At 35.5% G+C, this 19,810-nt stretch overlaps 1 protein-coding gene across 2 annotated transcripts in view; it reads right to left on the reverse strand.

The window, feature by feature from the left end:
* Positions 1–19,810, reverse strand: part of LOC131074672 (uncharacterized) — a 147,351-nt gene that overhangs the window by 40,877 nt on the left and 86,664 nt on the right. For both annotated transcript variants that reach the window (XM_058011346.2, XM_058011345.2), the window contains 2 exons: positions 11,870–11,923; positions 11,533–11,739 (listed from right to left, as the gene is read on the reverse strand). In XM_058011346.2, the coding sequence (XP_057867329.1) occupies positions 11,533–11,739; positions 11,870–11,923 (261 nt within the window). The remainder of the gene's footprint in view (positions 1–11,532; positions 11,740–11,869; positions 11,924–19,810) is intronic.

Genomic DNA, 19,810 nt, shown 5'->3' on the forward strand with positions numbered 1-19,810 from the left:
ACCTACAAGTCAGCATAAAGGCCTTCCAGCCTACATAAATGGGACTCCATCTCATGAATCATAGTCCTTTGACTGATCACTAGAGAAACCATCTTGACATGGTCTACTCCCTCTGAACCAATATAACCAAGATCCTCGGATATCAATAGAAGCACATAATCTTAGTTGCTCCCTCTGTCACGGAAGCATCCCCTGCTCACATGGTCCCAATCATGGAAGATATCTTTCTTTAGGAGACTCTCATCTTCTGGTATGATCCTCATACAGTTGGAAGTGCTAGATCAAAAACCACCAGTGTTCCACGGGGACGCGTCCCCCCCCTTTTTGGGCGTGTCCCCCCGTCAGAAACATCTCGGGGACGGGGGGACGGGGACGCGACGTCCCCCGCCATCCCGCCATCCCGCCACCGCCACCCAAGCGCCACCGGGACGCGGAGACGTCCCCGCATCCCCGCATCTCCTTGGGAGACGTTTGGGCGTCTCCCAAAGAGACATGGAGACGCCTCCACGTCTCCTTGGGAGACATTTGGGTGTCTCCCCGTCCTTCAAGAGACGTGCAGACGTCTCTCCAAGGACGAGGAGATGCCCAGACGTCTCCTGTCGCCCCCACTTATATGCAATGTTTAAAATTAAAATTTTTAAAAAAAGTGAGTTTTTAAGTTTTTTGAGGGTTAAGGGGTAACTCTTATTGGACGTGGGCCAATAGAAAAATAACACCCGACGCCTTTAGAAAATAATAAAAGTATTTTTGACGCGCAAGGGGCGCTGCCCCTTGACCCCGCAAGGGGTGATGCCCCTTGACCCCAACTTGGGGGCGTTGCCCCCAAACCCCCGTTGAAAAATATAGGGGGAAACCGCACCGATAGAAGTAGGGAAAATCTAACCTCCGAGTTTGATTAGGCTCCATATAACAACACAACTTAGAAATCTTGGTATTTAGATTTAGTATTTCAAATTTCCTAGTCTCATTTGAAATGTAATTCTTACACTATAATACTGTCATACATCTTTTCAAAACTAGTTTTTCAAGTACTATATGTATATGTACAAGTATATGAGCACCACCAACCCGCCACCCCCCCCGCCGTCGTCCCCCCGCCGTCCCCAAATTTAGGCCCTTGGTCCCCCCGTCCCGGAAACGCGTCCCCCCGTCCCCAACGCCCGTGGAAGACTGAAAACCACCATGGATCTACTGTCATAAGATCAAGCCCTAGGCAGGAATATGATCATCTTGAGATTTAGAACAAATCCCCTTTCAGTATGCTCCCTCTCACTAAGAGAGCCCTCTTGTCTCAATCTTGGCTTTGTAACCCTAGATGCTATCATTACCAGCACAAGTGCCTCTATGGCTTTCCCAAGTTAACTGTTGCACCTCTGCAGGTAGATATTTGTTTTATATAAAATGGAAATGCAAAATCTCAAAATCTTCACTAAAGTCCTCTGCATATTCCTCCTGAATTTTAATCTCTTCATCACAAATAGAACTTCAAAACTCTACAACCTCTTTCAAATCAGAATATGAATCCATCTAAATCCTTTTGTGGAATAGTCTCACCAAAACCGCAATAGAGGCTTGAGGCATAGTCTTGGTTGGACATTTCCTTGCGTAGTGACCATATTTGTCACATCTAAAGCATTAGATTTCTAAAATGTCCTTCCTTCTTTTGTGTGTAGGAGCACCATTTGATTCCTCATCTTTCTTTCTTTATTCACACCATACACACTTCCATAAATTTTCTTTTGATTTATAATATTAGCATTCTATTCTCACACTCACGCACCCACTTGTCTTTTCCTAAAAAAAACAAAAAAAATCCATTCCAAGGATGCACTAAGGTCTGAATTGTCTGCTGCTCCAAAGAGTGATGTTTCATTTAAGAGTCACGTCCCTTTGAAAGAAGCTTTCGTTATTCTTTAATGATTATTAACTATTCTTTACCTGATCGCACTCTTCTAATGATAAAATATGAATCCACTTGTAATGTCCCCATTTGGGATATACCATTATTTTATCTTATCTTTCTCTCATTTGATAATGGGAATGAATGTACCCCTTGCATTCTACTAAGGACAAGATGCTACTGCCTGCAACTTAATAACAGTTCTGATCTTATTTGATCTGATCTAATCAATGGTTATCTTCCTCGATGCTTTCAATCCTCTTTATTTCACTGATTGGTATTATATATTCTGATCGTTCCTTAAAGTATGCAAAAGGTGTTGAACCTGCATCTTATACCCCTTCAATCTGAAAGGTGGCATCCTTTGGATTTGATGAGTTAGCTCGATTCATAACCGACTTCTTCATAATTATCGATTTGCTTGATCAGGGAGTCGTAATCGTTGTTATTACTAGTTCTTGTGATCACCCCCATATAATACGTATCTTTTCATAACATACTATGTAATGCTCAATGTGCTATACCTTAATCGATTCTTTGCTTTCTCAATTATCGCTGACTAATCATGTGATTGGCATTGTCTTTTCATTTATTTCCCCCATCTGAATACTTATATCACATCATTGAATATATGTATCACATTTCTTGTTGTTGACGGTACGGCTACCTCATAGATGCATCAGTGGCTTATTGTTTGACCATCAACCTTCTCCAAATTGGTTGCTCCTCTATACGTGCAATACTAAGACCATTCGAAAAGTATTAAGAGATCGCTTTTCTGAATCATTGCTCATTATACTATTTGTCATGGCCACGTCTCCTAACCCGTTGAATAGCTACAATAGACTCCCATCCGCAATCATCACAATTCCATTATGAATAGTGGGCACTGGAAGTGTTTATATGAGGTATAAGACAATTCGTAGTCTTCCCATGTATTGAAGACTACATTCTCTGATTCCTTTGATTATCGGGATAGGACATGTATCGGATGGGCTTCTAATTCCTTGCTGTCAAGTATATTGCTTGCCATGTATGGCGTCTTTCTTCATAAAGGATCGCTGCATTTTCTCATCTAATCTTCCGCATATAAACTCCCTTCAACCGCTGCATAATTAATATCATTAGTTTTGCACGCTAACCTTTAATCTCTGTCATTCATTATGTTACACAAAAGCGCTGCTTTCAGTTCTGATTGCTGCATATGTGGATCTTCCCTTATGATAGTTATATTATATGCCTTTAATCATGTTCATAAACATGTTGACATGTAATTTTACCTTAGTACCCAAATCACAGATATCTAATTCGTATTCTCATCTTAAATTCAATCAGTGGCCTTTGGCCTTATCAGAATTATCTTCTTTAGACATCAATGATTGTTGTGCAAAGTGTTGAAAGGAAATCTACAGGACCTTTCCCAGTTTTCGTACCTGCTCTGATACCATGTTAAGGTTTCAGTGATCAGATTATGCTTTCAAATTTATTTGACAGTTCAAATTATAGATTCCATCTGTGATATTAATGATGCTCTGCAGGAGACAGATATGTCACGACACAAGGAGAAACTCGACCTGATTGTTGTTTGAATAATACGGACTTGAAGATGACAGTGAATTCGTAGAGGAAGGAATCCAATCTGCTTAATAATACGTGATCTGCCTGTGTATTAAATATGATGTAATTGTTAACACGAGCTGCTGCAAGAGATGGATAAATCCTATATGCTAGATGTGAAGATGTATTTTATATTCTTGTAACTTTGTAACCTTGCTTCTTAACTTTACTTCTAGAGAGAGGGAGATCAAACTGATATAGGAGCATCACATCTAAACAAATCAACACGGCCCTATTAAGCAACACGTCTCCCAACCATCATGTCTCTCTAACAATCGATCATAACACGTCATCAACAAGAAGATAAAACGGTATGAATCAAGAATCAACATGTCATTAGTTAACATGAATTAATAAGTAATTAATTCACACTATGACATAACATACAATCGATTAACTTATGAATCAATTCATATGTTATATGCATTACATAGAATCGATTAATATATATTAATCGATATATGTTGATTATCTCAACTAATCGAATCATATGATAATTGATTCAATACAATGTATATCCATAATTATTTTAGTATAACAATATAATTAATTAGTAATCTAAGTTGACTTAGATGACTCAGTCAGATCAGATTATTGACTGACGCTAATCTTCAACATACATCTTGAGGACTCGCAGGAGTCCCCTGACCATCCCGAGGATGCCTAGGAGTCTCCTATAGCCCTTAGTTAGAAACTTCGACTGAAAACATAAAAAAAAATGATTAAATTGTGAAAATGACATTTGTAATGAAGGTTTGTGAGGTTTTGGAGGCTTTATTTGTGTAATAGGGAGCACGTTGGGGGCTTTGTCCCCAAACCCCGCAAGGGACATTGGCCCTTGACCCAAAACCTCCACCCACCATTGTTATTGTTAATGCAATCATTGCCATGTTTTTTATGTTTATTAGTTTAAACTTTAAGCTTCACTTAGTATGCCAAAGTTTCTTTTGCCCTTCTTATACTTATTCTTGATTTGCTCCCAAAGTTCCAAAACTATACCCACCATTGTTAAAGTTCAAATTTCAATGCAATCACTGTCATGTTTTTAATGTTTATTGGTTTAAATTTTACATAGTATGCAAAAGTTTCATTTGCAATTCTTATACTTATTACCTACACATCTTTTTATAACTAATTTTTCAAGTACTATATATATTTGTGCCACCCCCACCGACAACCATCCCCCCGACATCCCCAAACTTCGGCACTTAGTCCCCCCATCCCCAAAACCCCTCCGTTTGTCCCTAAATCAAGAAACTCCATGGAACTATGCTTTCATTGTAAAAAAATAACGTAAATTTGTTCATACTTGTAGGTATGTCACAATGTTCACCAAATATAATCCATAAAGTTTGAAATTAAACAAACTTTTAAGAAAACCTAAAAAGATCATTAGAATTAATTTTATAATTCATACCAAAAAAGGGCTAGGCTTTTTATATATAAAACAAATGTTTTCAATAGACTTTTTTGGTTTTTTTCTATACAATAACACTTAGGATGAGTAAAAACACATTGTGAGCTCTTGAATGTTAGTGTTGACTTCTTCCTTTGACTTATTACTCTACGAAGAAGAGTTTTTGTTTGTTGGCTTCTATTTGAGTTGTAGTAATGTGAAAGCAGCTGCGTGTTGTAGAGACAGCTAAGGACTATTTTGTGAGTGGTGACTTTTGCAATGTTGTGGAAATCTGACAAACAAAAATAACCTACAGCCCCTTTCTTTCTCACATTGTTTGTGATAATTTTGTTCTCTCCAATAATTATAATCTGATTGTAACAATGATCAGACAATCGTTCAATAAAAATTAACAATGATAATCGAATGGTACATTAGCATGATAATTTTATCTTTTGTTTTTAATAAAATTTAGTACATTCAATTTTTTTATAGTAACATATTATTTTTTAATATTAAATTTAGATTCTTAATTATTAATAAATTTAATGTATTAGTTTAGCATAGTTAAATAAAATTTTAAGTTTAATTATATTTTAGTATTTTAAATATAATATAATCTAATATTATTTCATTGCTTTATTAAAACCAAGCAATTTTACATTAGTCGAATTTAATCATTTTTTTTTTTGGCAAATTTTACCTTTGTCAAACTTAATCCAAATCTTATTGTTTTTGAACACAAACACAAACCTTTTGACATAGCTTGTAGGTGTTGAAACCTTTGGTGAGAGCTTGGCACTTGGTAGATGGTAATCAAAACCTAATAGGATACACTTATGGAGGCATGAATAGCACCAAAGAGGTCATCCAAAACTATTACAATAGGGATAGAGACATTTGAACCATTTTGGGAGATCATTCGAAGGTGGAACAAACTCCACCAACCCATTCATGCAATGGGGTACTACCTCAACCACAAGTTCTTTTTCAATCACTTCACAAATCCTAACGGGAAAGGCCTCTAAACATGCATTGAAAGGATGATACCCAAGATTTAGGTGAGAGACCTCATTATTTTCAGAGTTGCAGAATGCAAGCAAGCTAGGGGAAAGCTCTTTTCTTCAACACTAGCTATTCAAGGGAGATCCATCTAGACACCAAGTAAAAAAAAAATGAAGTCTTTACTTGTATTTTACAGGTTAGAAAATTATAGTTATTAATAAAATATTGCTTGCTCGTGAACTTTTGAATATCTTATTTGCAAGTTCTTGGTGGGAAGATTGGGGTGGAAATATCCGAAATCCTCAAAATTTATCCCTTTAAATTATCTCAACTTTGTAGTGCTTCTAGTTGTGAACACTATTGTAGTTTGCTTGAAACCAATCACACAAAGAAGCACTATAAGTTCACTCAGCAATGCCTCAATGACCTATTTTTTGTGCAATACAACCTTCAGCTTTGTACAAATAAGATTGAGAACAAATTACAAGAGATTATTTATTTGGATGAGGCCCTCCCTAACTTTCTTGTTGGTCAATCAGCGAGCATGCTTTCATTCGACTACCGAGAGGGGGTGTAAAGGGTGGCTAGTTGGGACTCAGCCGAGCCTTACACCCAAGTGGCGAGGAACAGAGATAGATATGGGGCACCCGGGCAATGAGAGAGGAGCCCTATCTATATAGGCCGCCTCTACTCCAAGTTGGGGGTTCTCGCCGAGCATAGGCTGAAAGTGACCCCTATAGTGACCAGATTGTGCTGGATGAGGAGTCCTTGTTTATAGTGGACAAAATTGTTGATTTTGAGAAGCCAGCTATGGAGGGTGTAGATGCAAGAGAAGCAAGAGAGATTAGATTAAATGACATCAATGTAGACGATGTCGAATATGAGGCCAAAGAAGAGTCACTATCATCTAGTAGAAAGGTGTAGCCACAAGCACATCCTTCAAGGTTAAGCAAGATGCCACAACCATGTGCAAGGACTCGACCCTCTACCCAATTTTTCACTAGAATGGGGAAGCGCGTATTGTAAAATCTTGTAATTGTAACCTGCTTGGAAATGCAGTTTGTGATGATAAATTCATAATAGTATCAACTAGAAGTTGTATTGGCATGATGATGCAACTTTGTACACTATTTTTATTCAAATCTAATAACAGAAACAAGTCCCTTGACATTTTATAGACTCATTCAGTACATTTTATAAATATATTTTGCATAAAACTTGTGGTTTTTATAAGATTTAAATTCTTTTAACATGCAAAGTGAGAAATTTTTGGTCTACAAGTCCGAGCTGAGTCCAGGTATGTGAAATAAATTGTTGATGCTCTAGTAAAAAAGAAATGTGGCGATTTATCTTGATTTTCCATGTGAGATTGTATTAATATACAATTTTAATTCATCTTTTATTATTTCACAATTGACATGAAATTATCAACTTTTATATCAAATAACCAAATATTTGTATCACATTATGAGCCATTTGTTGTGTTTGTATTTAATTTATGTTTATTTTGTGCAAATTATGATTATTTTATAGATAAATGTCATCCAAGATAGATCATGCCCACATTCATTAATATAGAAGGAACATCACATATGGCTAGATGCCCTAACATGAATCTTGGCCAAGATTTATCAAATCGAAGAAAGATACAACAAACAATATGAAATAAGAAAAACGGAAGGTATCCAAAAATAAAACAAGCAAGAGGGTCCTATCCACAGCCCTTATCCTAGCCCTCAAAAGAGTTGCAAAATTATACAAACAACAAAATCCCCAAACAGACCAAGAATATAATGTCCCCTTCCTAAGTTGTTGCCAGTTGGTCATTGATAGTCTATTCCTCGGGGTTCCCGTACGCTAATGCAATGTGATTAGGGAATTCCTTGGGACCTTGGGACAAGCAGTTCAGTTTATGTGACTTTTCCAGGAGTTGATTCAAGTTTGGATCATTTGAAGCTTTGAGATGACACTTTCGAGGGTGTTTTGAGACACTATCAATTTTTGGTATTTTTAGTAAGTCACTGTTTGGCACCGACCTTGTCACTCAGCATCAGTTGCATCCTAGCTTAGTCAATTATTGCATTTAATGCTGTTGGGTGATGATTTATCATCAGATATGTTATTTTATATAATGCTAATGTTATAAAGTTAAATTTAATATTTAACTTACCGTTATTTAAAATATTAATAGGGTGGCTTTGTATAATATAGGGCATTTTATATAATGCTAATGTTATAAGTGGACACCAAAGGGGACATAAGTAGTTATTTAAAAGTAAAGTTAATGTTATAAACTTATTACTTAAAGCGGCATGCAAAGTAGGAGACATTATGAAATTCAAAATAAAATTAATATTTTAATTTCCCAAAAAGGGCATGGGGTTTTGAGAGGGCAAATAAAAGAACTTTGGCCCTTGGGAGTTCATTTGAAACTCATGTTTGAGAATTGATAACAGTTTATTGCTATTTTGAATTTTGTTTATCCAAGGAATTTGTGATGATGAAAACCCTCATAGAAGACATCAACTGCAGAAGTGAAACATCTTTCCTAGTTGATTTGCAAGTGATTTCATTCAGAAACTATGCAGGAGCTTCACTGTTGAGATATTTTCAGAATTTGAAGCAAAGTTTTGAAGGGCAAATAAGTGATCAGATTTAAGAAGACATTACAGCAGAATGAAGAGCATTTATTGCAGATTATACACTCCATGTTGATGTTTATACACTTCCATAGCAGGCCATACAACCTAGAAAAGGGTATGAGCATTTGGGAGGCTAAGTGCCTATGTTTTGGTTGGATTTCTTGCTAGCGTGAAGGTGTCTAGGAGTGCAAAATACCTGGGTATCGAATGCTGAATGGAGAAATATAGATTAATAGGGATTTGGCGCCATTATTGTGAGCTTTGTTTGCTGTTCCAGAACTTATTTTAGACATGTAGCAACAAGAAGCTTCTGGGTGAGTTTGTATTATTATTTTGAGGCAATTTGGCCATCTGGGTATCATTGATTTTATTGTTATATTGCTGTCCAAACTCTGTATTAATTCTGAAAGTCATTTTCAGCTGGTGGGTATTTGAAAAATTTAATATACCAATGTTTATTTCATTTGGGTATAATTGCAAATATTTCTATTTAATTGCATTCTTCGTATTATCATCAAAACTTATGCACAGCATTTGAAAAACACAAAAACAATTATAGGGTGATTACTACAAGGAACCAAAATATTAAGCACAAATCCCAAGAACCGTTTTTCCTACCATTATTAGGTGTTAAAATAAGAAATTTAAACATCACCATTAATTGGTGTCACTAAAATATCAAACTCAAAATCCTCGACCACAGCTACATCTACTTGTGCCACCCTCCACATCCTTTTGGCTCTATTGAGAGCCGCACTATTCGTAAGCAAGAAGTAAGTTGCATTTGTTAGCATTCTTCCTTTCAACAAAAGAAAACACCACAGATCCTTCTCCTGCCTAGCCATTTCCGCATCCTTCTAGCCCTATTGACAGCTGGACTATTCCTAATCAAGAAGTAACTTGCAGTTGTTAGCATCTTTGGTTTTGACAAAAAGAAACACCACTAATTGTTTGCATGCCTAGCCATCTAATAGAGCCATTGACCAGTCCTCTCCTAGCTGAAAATAAATACATGAAGCCATAGGAGAAGATGCCAAAATGCAAGAAAAATACCACTGAAATCTACAAACCCACTTCCCATTTTTAAGCATCCAAGGCTTGGTGTAGTATCTTCTCTAGAATGAAAATTTCTTGTACATATGTGTTGAGAAAGGCACAAGAAATAATCATGTCTCTTAACAGGTCCATTAGATCAGATAAAAAGATTGAAACAATCATACTATGAAGATGTTACTATAGGAATTCAAACAAAATTTGAGGCCCCACAAATTCCCTAATTACACTTTTCGCAATTGGAGGACCAATAATGAAGACTTCTCTCAAAAAATTTAAGTCGTAAGATCTTGAATTGTTTTCCTCCCATTTCCATGGTTGAAGTAGAACACTAATTGGTTATCACGGGCATTTTGATGGACCAGGCTAGTTAACATAGAACCTATCTGAATTAGGATAGTTCTGTTGTAGAAGAATTACGACTCAAAAAGAATGCCAACAAATACCTTGAAATAGAACCATCAACATACTGATATTCCCAAGCATGATGAAGAAATAAATAAAGGTATGTAATAAGACACATCCTTGTGCAAAATCCATCTCATAATTAGTTAAATCTGCAATGAAGATGTATGAAAAGGATCCAGTACTGAATGGCAGTATATTATTGAAATGATAATTCGTTGTATACGCAATGTTGTAATTAATTAAGGAGAGGAATACTCCTTATATAGAAAATTACAAGACGATCTTTCCATAACGGAAACGATCGAGAATAGAAACACGAAAGACAGAAAGGAAACTTCCTAAGACTAACTAAAGATGAAAGACATAAATGGAAGTATCTAAATACTAACTAAATGACTAAGATGACCATTATATCGATATTACAATATTATTTTAACAATTATGAAATATTCTCCAGAGCTTTCAATGCAATAAAAGCCCTCAAGCCATAGGAGAAATGTATATTTTTAATTTACCTGCAACTAAACAATATTAAGTATAAGAAAACATGGGTATAATTCGGTCTAATGTAGAAGGGCACAAGACCCCTCCAAATGGTAGTCCAATGCATCAGGGGCTATTGGAATTTGGCAGCACCAATTCTTCAAAATATTTTCAAATCAAGGCTTTATCCCCACACACATTCAAATCACTGTTCACTACATATTCATCCAAAGAATCCATTGTCATGTTTGCAAGGCAGTCTGCCAAGATAGTCCCTTCCCTGTAACAGCGAGAAACTCTATAGTTGTTAACAGTCTTGAGAGCATTCCAGGCCTCGATGAGGATATTATTCAGCTTCCACTTGATCAAAGACTTTATTTTTTACTACATTAGTGATTACCATAGAATCCCCTCAACCAATAAATCTGAAGAGTCATAATCCAGAGCAATTGATAAGCCTGATAACAAGTCTTATGCTTCAGCTTTGTTATTAGCACAATAAATTAACATTTAGAAGCAGCCACAATGATTTCTCCATTATAATTACGAATATTACACCCAGCTCCAGAGTTTTTTGGGTTTCCACAAGCCGCACCATCAAAACTAAGTATTAAGAAACCTTTTGGAGAAGGAATCCATCTGACTTTCTACCATTCAACTTATTAGCATTAACACTGAAAGCTCCATTACCAGTGGGATGAAATCATGGCTAGCATTATATGGCAACCCTCCAAACCCAAACATAAACTAGCAACTTAGGACTTAATGTATAATTGGACTTTTACATCTGTAAATAATGCCACAATCATAACAATTTTGTCTCATTTCTTTCTTCTACTAATTTTGCACATATGTCATCTACAAATGCATCATCACTAAAGGGCCAACTACATGCAATTCATAAGGTTTCAGTCTTTTCAAAATTTTATTTCCATATGCAAATAATATGCAAGGTTATCACAAGTACTTTTCTGATAGATACACAGTACACTAACATACTAGCCAAAGCACTGTGTAAAGGTTCATACCTTTCTTTTCTTAGATGAAGCAGCATACTCTGCAGCTTTGCCAATGGCACCAACAATTTTATTGTTTGACTTTGTATCCTTCCCAAAAACATGTTTGTCATCTGGCATGTTAAGTGAAGATGATTGCTTTCCAGGCATCTTCTTCAATGACTTTCTTTTGTGTTTTCTGAAATGTGCGAGTTCAAATTTACTATCTTCTCTTCTTTCCTGGAGAAACACGCTATCACATATTAGAGGCATGAATAAACGCAAAGAACAATTTATCATCAGCATACCCAGCTATGAGACATCAATCCAATTAGCCTCAACTAAAGCAGATAAAATTCATCAGATATACCCAATGGTGTGGCATAACTCCTAGAATGGACTCACGGAACTCCTTGCATTCCATCTGCCAGACAAATAAGTCAATTCAGTAAAATATGCAGTACATCCATAGAAGGAGAGAAAATGGGTAATTTTATTTCAAACAAAGATCCACAATACAAAATCTACACAATGGATCAGTAGTATCCATCATCTACTTACAGTTTTTTGTCAATGCTAGGGCCAATTTTTGTCAATGCTAGGGCCAAATATTGTTTCAAAACATCAACACACTTAATAACCAGCACACAGAAAGCATTGAATAGGAATTTGAAAATTAGGCATATGTAGCATCTCGTATTTTCATCATAATATGTTATTTTATTATTTTGAAGGCCTCTAATCTACTTGTATACAGGAATAAATTCAACATTTAAAAGAACATCTAAAAATTTATGATAACCTTGCTACTATTTGATAAACATCTTTCACTATATAGTTTTTACCTTCAATTTTCAAGTTGTTTTTTACCTTCAATTTTCAAGTTGTAATGTCCCCAATTTGAAATATAATTCAATAATAAATAATAATAATAAAATTAAGATACAAAAAAATAAAAATAAAAATAAATTAAATTAAAATATAAATGAATATAATTAAATATAATTAAATTTTGATTAAAGTTAATGATAGGTCAAAAGGCATGAAATGATAAGTTGCGACTCCCCCAAATATGAGGTATAAACTGTAAGGGATCAGAGAACTCATTTGAAGGGGGGATAATTTGGGAATCAGAAGTGCAGATCTGATTTAAATAAGAAGAGCAGATTTGATTGTGAAAGGTTGTGTCCCTTTCAAAGGGTGCTAATGGTGAAAGGGTGTGTCTCTTGCCAAAGGGCATACATGATGAAGAGGTGTGACCTCTCCCTCACATTGAGAGATATAAAGGAAGGGAATCAAAAGCATCCAATGACATCACCATCAATCAGATCAGATCAGATCAGAACTTTTATTAAGTTACAGGCAGTAACATCTTTGATCTTGGCGGTATGCATGGGAGATGCGCTTAATATATGCAGCCTGATAATATTCTTATGCAGAATTTAGTATTAATATTAATAATATTAATATAGACTGCAATCTGTATAACAGTCATACTTAATTTTATATACATTCATAATAATTGAAAAAAAAAAATATTCACAGTCAAAGTACTTAATCAATTCTAATTCTATTCCCCAAGGGAGACGAGTGCTGTTAGGGAGAGGCAGAGTAAATCCACTCCAAGATGAAAGAGCCCCAAGGATGAAAGGACTGATGTTCCTGACATCTGGTCTGAATTAGGGAGGTGGTGTCATAGCGCCATGGACAAGCCAATGCCCACTTCTAGGATTAACAATGAGAAGGGATTAGGAATTAGGACTGGAGTAATGACAATATTAAGTTGAATTATGGACAACTTTAATTATCTACTCCGAATTAATGTAATATACACAAGTTCATAAGCATAATCCATAGAAAATCCTGAGCTAAATTTAGCCAATTGGTTGGCTATAAAAATAATTTGTCTTACCCTGGAAGTGATTTTTTCAGCCAATGTTTATGCTCCTACCTTACCCTTCAAAAGAAAAAGTTATACATAAATATTAAAATATTGCAGATTATGTTATGCTTTAGGTTTTTTGTTTATATTTATAGCAGTGTTTGGTATGAAGAAAGATAAATCTCCTAGAACCAAAGGATATTAGAGCAAGTTTTTTCCAATTGCTAAGTAGCTTGATTAGCCAAAATCTTTAAGGAGATGAACAACAAATCCCATGCAATTACACCCAAATTCAAAGACTGTGTATCTTTTGATGATTACAAGCCTCTCTCACTTTGTAACACAATGCATAAGGCAATTTCAAAGATTGTGATTAACATTCTTACAAAGTGTCTTCCAATATAAGTCTTGGATGAGGGGTTGTTCACCCAAGTACCTAATCTCAGCAATGGGGTTCCAGCAAGTCTTTATTCAGCACTTTAAATTTGAGACAAGAAGATCCCATGTCCTTTACTTCTTAATTCTAGAAGCAGAGGCACTTTGCAATTATATTAAACCAAAGTTAGGCATAGGTGAAATTAAAAGCCATAAGGTTGTTCTCTTACACCTTGATGTCTATTCACAGTTTAATTGTTTATAGATAATACAATCTTGAATGGCAGCCCCATCCACGAAGCAACTAGACATTTTTTTAGACAATGAAAGAGAGAAAATCCTATGTTTTTTCTTCAATCCTCATTAAAGTAGACAACATATTAATTCATTTTTTTGGCCTTTTGAATCATTACCTTACCAGGTAAGTATACTGGGTTCACTTGTTTCAAGCAAAGATTCACCTCCAGCATTGGATGAGCTAAATAGTCACTTTACTAGTAAGTTTGAGGGCTAGAAAGAGAAATAATTTACATCAGCAACTAACATAACTCACATTCAAAGGAAACTCCTTTCAAAAAGGTCAGAAAAGAGGAAAACCATCCCACTATTGCCCTGAAAGAAGGCATACCTACCACACAAACATAATTTTGACAGAAAGCTCTGCCATCATCAGATTGATCATTTTCTGTAATGTCCCCTACTGGTACTTAACCTAATCTGCCCTAAAATTCTTCAATTAGGGTATGAATAATGCTTGGAAATGAAAATTGTTATCTCAGTATTCTGATGTAGGGCCTGCAACCAGGTTAGTATCAATAGATAAATAAACATATAAACCAATATTGTACAAATATAATTCAGATTTACTATTGTAACATCCCAGATGTACATATGGAATTCCCTCTGAAACTCTATGCAACCATCTCATCATCATTATGCAGCACTAGTTGGGAGACCATACAAGGTGCCTCAAACCATTCGACCTAGCCCAGGAGCTTGGGGTGCCTCTACCAGCGTGGCTTCCTAGCTACTTTCAATCCTTCGTATGTACCATGTCTCCCCTCCAAAATGAGACGATCCAATGGATGAAAATCTAAAAGGGAATTATCATGTGTCACATTATATATAGGCAGAAATAAAGATATCAACATTTACATACAATGCCATGTCCCCTCCTTGATCGTTATATATATCCTAAATGAAGCGATTATTATTAATTAATATAATAACTACCAATGAATGATTATTTGAAATTTATTTATTTATTAAATATTATTATTTAATTAATATAATATTAAAGCTATGAGATTTCCACAATCCATTGCATTATTCATTTGTTGCTTTAGGATTCGATTGTGTGAGCAAATTTTTATCATCAAGGTTTTGAATCCACTCCATGATTCATCATCAGGATGAAGAAGAATTCATCTTTCATCTCCTTAGAATTCTTCTTCATCCTGATGATGAATCACAGAGTGTGATTCAAAACATTGATGATAAAAATTTGCTTGCACAATCGAATCCAGAAGCAACAAATGAATAATATAATATTCTTGAAATATTCAAATAAAAATAAATTAATATTATATTATAAACATAATTTACATATGGCAGCCAGGAATAAGCAGTGGCTCCTTTAATTCTTCAATATTGACCTCCTTCGACTCCCTTTTAGACTACGTCAGGTCTCACAAGTGTATCATCTTCCTTATATTAGCACATTGTTTCATGCCCCTACCTTTTGTGACAGGTTGCACCCTTTAATCTGTCATGCCCCGAATTGAAAACAAATCATAGATTACATTCAATAATGCGAAGCAACTGAATGAATGGGTCAAAAAATAAATAAATAAAATTGAATAAGCATATGATCTTAAATAAGAAAGTAAGCCAATAAAGAACACATATCTGACTTATTATTATCAGCCTAAAATTAGTAAGCTTACGTGTGATATATGATATGAGTGTATGAATACAATATTTATTCTTTGCTGGAATTATATGGGGAAAAAGGGGAGAACAGTTAGAAGGATTAGAGGCAGTGATTCGGGGGGAATATAAAAGAAGAAATATATGTGAATGCTTTATATATGAAGTCTGATAATGTTTTTATGCAGTATTTAATAGTAATATCAATATTGACTGCAATACGTATGACAGTCATATTTAATATACAGTGGCAGACCAGAAAAGACGCATGTCAGATCAGTCTGCCTTTATAACCAAAATTATACAATCAACTTATGTTTTTAGGCAGTGGTGGTATTAATGATTTATATAAAAGGGTAATAAGCAAATACATTAATAATTGGTAATATTATTTTATATATTTATATATATATAAAAAGATGTCATGATCAGAAAATAATATTAGATTGGAAAGATCAGAAAGAACTCTTAAGGTAATAGTCAATAAAAGGAATAATATATAGGAGTTTATTACAGACAAAAGGGATCAGCAAGAGCCTCTGTCACAACCACATAAGAGTGGAGGTATTCACCATTTTACAAGGTATAGGCATATGTGTATATAGAAAAGATAATATCAGGAGTTCCATAATAGAAATCAGACTAGCGATAAGATCAAATCAGAACTATAATTTAGTTACAGGCTGTATCATCCTAATTCTGTGACAGACTTATCCTATTCTTGAGTGAGAATTATCCCTCTAACTATATTATATTCCCTGTTTCGTTTGGATTTGTAAATTTGGGACAAAAAATTAAGGTAAACCAGAAAGGGGACATTACATTCATATCAGCAAGGCAGATGATTATATCTAACGTTTGTAAGATTTATAATTATATGCTAACAATTAGACCATATAAAATATATATATATGTGTGAATTGGGTAGACACGTAAGTTGCTGGTTTATTATGTGTACAACCTGAAATGATACATTCTATCTGCTCGATGCTCTCTAATCTCTTATCCTTCAATGATCCCCTTTCCCTCAACGTGGATCTGCCTTTTATACTCTTTGAAATACACAAAAGGTGGTGTTCTTTAACTGGTTATAACTCTTTGGAAGAGACGCCCCTTTGCTCATGCCTCTTCCTTGCGACTTGTTAATCTGAATGATATTATTTCTTAACATCCTTCACCCGTGCCTTTCTAAAGCAGATCGCTGAGGGTTTGTTTGTATAATTCATTTCTTTGATTTGTCTTAATGGCTGCGATCCTCTTCGATCCTGTATGTTTGCATACTAACCACTTCGGTTGATGATGTATTGCTGTTCTTACCCTGATTGCTTCCTTCTGTGGTTTATAACATTGTGAATCGATGCAAGGTTAATACTTCTATTTAGGAGGGTGCATGAAATTGTTACAATTGATATCTGGAAACAATTCCTGGAAAGGAAAATGGCTTACATCAAACTACACTTAACGAAAATGGTTTTACAAGCCCCACACATTTACTCAGTGTTATTTCTCCTAATAACATCTAGATGAAGATAACTGATGTTCAAAGGAAAATCGTTTCTCAAGGGTTGTGGTGAGGAAAGCAATCCTTTTGGCCTGGAAGGTCTTCCTACACAAGAAACTTGATGGAGAATGAGTAGGAGATGTACAATTGACTAAGGCTTCGAGTGCTAGAATAGTTTGGAGGATACATATAAAGACTGGGATAGGATATGGAATAAGGTACTGAGGAACAATATCCAAGCATGATTTTGGTTATTTATCTAACATTTGAATGACGGACTTCAATTCCTTGTATGGCATTTGCACAATGGGTTTTGATGGTTTAGTTACTGACATATTTGTGTCATTTTTATCTGACTGTTTAACAGAATGCATTTGCTTACCCAAATGATGTGAAATTAATACATGTGTGTAATAGAGATGTGTTTCCTAATTGATCCTTAGATAATTCAATAACTATGATATTACTTAATTATCCCAGATTATATTTACTATTCACATGGTTTATTGTATTATGCAAGGTGCCTTGATGAATGGATTTGAGTTGATGTGAAACAACGAATGGACTACCAAAACATGTATAAGGGGGGTAGCTCCTTCCATGGGGTCTATTAATTTGTCATTCAACTCATCATGCAGCAACACAGCAGTAGTAGAATCCAATCAAAAGGTGACATGCCTGAATAATCACAAGTTTTCAGGAATAGACAGCAGAAACTCTACCCAAGTTTCAATAATTGAATTTCAAAAGGATTATACCAAACCAAGAGATCCTCGAAGAGAAAAATCATTAGTGGCAAGGAAATCTTGCAGAGGTCAATGAGGGTCCACAACATGACATGGAGGTCAGAGATTGGTTAAGAGAACAGAAAGGACGCCAACATGGAATCTAACTGAAAAAGTAGCAATCCAAGACAATGTCAACTGTGACAAGTACAAAGAAACCAAGGTTTCAATTGAAAACAGCATATGATGAATATCCTAGGAGGATGTCACAGAAATAAATGTGTTACTACATTCCAACCATCATTACTGTTACCATTTCTGCACTGTTATTGCCTAGGGTAACCCATGAAGAAATTGTCTAAGGGAAGGAGATGAAATCAAAAATAGCAACAAAAGCGAAGGAAGGGTAAGCAAAAGAAACCACAAAGAAAAGCACAAGGAAGAAAGCACCAAATGTCTAAGCATAGTCCATCTAGAATATAAATTTTAGTCGAATTTTAGTCGAATTTTAGAAGTTTCTAATTTAAGCTGACGTTAACCACGATTACAAACCCCAGTGTTGAACCCTAGTGGGTACTCATCTATTAATCTAAAATTTCATAGTTAATGATAAACTTGACCAATACCCTAAGGCACTCTGCATCATACAGGAACCCATGATCTATTCGTAGTCAAGTTAGTGAGAGGAATTTGGAACACATTGATGCTAAGTAACTTGAGATTCTTTGTGTCACAAGGGCAAATAACAAAATTGTTGTACAACTTTTAGGCCTCCACAGTTTGAGTTGTAGCCGACACCAAACTGGAGAGTAGCCTTCCAGCAGTGAGTTGTGACCAGGAAGTTGCCATTGGGTGACATCACCTAAGTTGTGGATAGGTAGATAGGTTGCAGCTTATTATCCCGAATTTATGTGATCTGAGGTCCATTTGGACAGGTTGTAGCCTTCCAGTTGTTGTGTATTTATGTGAGTTTATTGTTTCCAGTCTTATGAAGTCTAAAAGTCTAATTGTATCCCAATGTGATCAGTAAGTGCAGAAGATACTGATCGTGTAGTGTGGAGAAATAGTCAGAACTACAGTGCAGTAAGAAAGTGCACCCCCTATCCGAAGCAGAGGTCACACATGGACTTCCATCATTTCCTACTCTTCCTGGATTTAGTTACTGCATTAAATACAGGATTGTTCATGTTGTTTGCCCACCAACATTAACATTCCTTTCCCTAATCTTCTTCATCCTAATAAGTTTCTGAAAGCCTTCTTGATATCTGGTCTCATCTTCCTTATCATCTCCAATTATCATTTCTCATTCCTTCCTACCTCTTCTTATAGTTTTCCGATATCTCCAGGTGGGATTATGTTTCAACGACCTTCTTAAATGAATCTGAAGGCATACAAGCCCTACCTTCATTTATCTTCTTGCAAGAATACTTCAACAAAGCCCAACTCCCTATCTGCATTGAATGCTTCACTTCAATCTTATCCTTTGCATCTTTCCTTCATGGTTGTATTTTCACAATATTTACTTTCATGATTAAAATTTTAAGCTTGGAATTAGATTTATTTCCAAGGCTTAGGCTTTTCTCAAGAAGGGATTTTAAAATCCAAGGCTTAATGTAAATGTCATGATTCATTTTAAGTTCACACCTTCCTCAACAAATGTCTCTTGCTTTTGTTGTGTGCCGCTGCTAATGTTGGAGCCACCTCTCTACTGGATCAATTTGATTACCCCCTCATGGAACCATACACCCCCTTTCAACTCTGTTTGGCAATCAGAAGTACCTGTGACCTATACATAAACCAGATGGAATCATAGCACCTTTTGTAAAACATCAAACCTTTAGATTGTTGTCCAAGAATAACTATTGTCATCAAGTGAATACACTATTTTAACCACCTCTG

This window comes from Cryptomeria japonica, chromosome 4 (genome assembly GCF_030272615.1).
Source record: "Cryptomeria japonica chromosome 4, Sugi_1.0, whole genome shotgun sequence".
In the NCBI taxonomy this organism is placed as follows: domain Eukaryota; kingdom Viridiplantae; phylum Streptophyta; class Pinopsida; order Cupressales; family Cupressaceae; genus Cryptomeria; species Cryptomeria japonica.